Consider the following 1,643-nt stretch of genomic DNA (forward strand, 5'->3'; position numbering starts at 1 on the left):
GGTTCTTCAACAGGTTCTTCTGTGACGGTGTCATGAACCGGAGACTCAAAAAGCACCAGAGTCCCTTCATCCCCTAAGAATGGGGTTTCTTCCCCTTGAGATTCAGGAATAGAGGAGATGTAGGGTTTGCAACACATGGAGATGTGACAGGGTTTTGATGGATGAGTAGAGGTGACTGGAGATGAGGAGGAAACCGGTATGGGTACAGTAGTATCAGGTATATTGAAGAAGTGGGTTTCTGGTGATGGTGTTAAGGGAGGGGGAGATGTGGGAGTGATGTTGATGGCAATAGAAAAAGTCGATTATTCATTGGCCATGCTGAGAGAGGTGGTAAAAGGCGCAAAGAGAGACAATGGTTTACAACTGCTGGTCTGAAAAGTCGAATGATGTGGCAGTTGAATTAATTTTGCTATCTTTTTCTTTGAACAAACATGCGAAAAACACATTACTACTAACTTGTGGTGCAGGAACCAGGTTCCTGACCTGTTTTGTAAAAGGGTTTTGCAGCTCTCCTCCGAAGTTCAACACTGTACCTTTAGCTTCTATGATCATCATGCGTGTTTACCTACGGTATAGATGTGAGTTAGGCCTAGTCAGAAAACACTTTAGCCAATTTTACCTTAGTGTGACTATCACAGTCATGTTAGCAGAACCAGGTTCTCAATTAGGTTTAAGTAACCCCAGTGCCATCTTGTTTCTCAAAGTGTTCCCTGCTCAGAGCTTTGGTGAAGATATCTGCAATTTGATCTTCTGTGCAACAAAATCTTATACAAATAAGACCCTTTTCCACATTGTCCCTGAGAAAATGGTGTCTGACATCAATGTGCTTGGTTCTCTTGTGCTGAACCGGGTTCTTTGCCATGTTGAGAGCACTGGTGTTGTCACATGGAAGCGGTACACAATCAATGTATATACCAGAATCTTCCAATTGTTGCTTGATCCACAGTGAATGAGCACATCACGAGGCAGCTGCAACATATTCCGCTTCAGCTGTTGAGAGAGCTACTGAGTTTTGTTTCCTTGAACCCCATGAGATAAAACATGATCCAAGGAAATGAGCCATTCCAGATGTGCTTTTCTTGTCCACCAGATAGCCTGCATAATCAGCATCAGCATAATCAATAAGGTTGAAATTGTCACTTGAAGGATAGTATAGAACCAGGTTCTGTGTGCCCTTAAAATATCTCAGAATTCTCTTGGCAGCCTTCAAATGAGATTCCTCAAGATTTGATTGGAACCTTGCATGTAATCCCACACGGAATACAATGTCTGACCTTCTGGCAGTAAGGTAGAGTAGATATCCAATGATTCCCATGCTTCCATGTCAAACCTTTTCAAAAGTTCTTTGATGCATTTCTGACTGATACACGTTCCCTTTATGGACTGCTTCACTCGAAGACCCAGGAAGACATTCAGTTCCCCCCATCGTACTCATTTCTTTACATAATGAGTTAGCTGTAGCTCCAAATATGATGTCATCCACATAAATCTGATCAATGAGCAGGTTCCTTCCTAGGTTCTTTGTGAGCCGTAGAGGATGATGTTGCGGTGTCTTTCGCCAGTCTCCTTCATTTTGTGAACTCATGTCCAGGTGACACTTTGAGTTTGGCAGACCACGGACCAGGTCCTGCTGAGTTTATTTA

The 1,643-nt window shown here is 42.9% G+C and overlaps 1 protein-coding gene across 1 annotated transcript; it reads right to left on the reverse strand.

Annotated features, from left to right (window-relative positions):
• Positions 959 to 1,315, reverse strand: LOC109230084 (uncharacterized mitochondrial protein AtMg00810-like). Its single transcript, XM_019395615.1, has one exon. The coding sequence runs from the start codon at positions 1,313 to 1,315 to the stop codon at positions 959 to 961; it is 357 nt and encodes a 118-aa protein (XP_019251160.1).

This window comes from Nicotiana attenuata, chromosome 7 (assembly GCF_001879085.1).
Source record: "Nicotiana attenuata strain UT chromosome 7, NIATTr2, whole genome shotgun sequence".
NCBI lineage: Eukaryota > Viridiplantae > Streptophyta > Magnoliopsida > Solanales > Solanaceae > Nicotiana > Nicotiana attenuata.

Excerpts from the sequence above, each read along its gene's own strand:
- LOC109230084 (XM_019395615.1), bottom strand. The coding sequence starts at position 1,315 with ATGGGAATCATTGGATATCTACTCTACCTTACTGCCAGAAGGTCAGAC.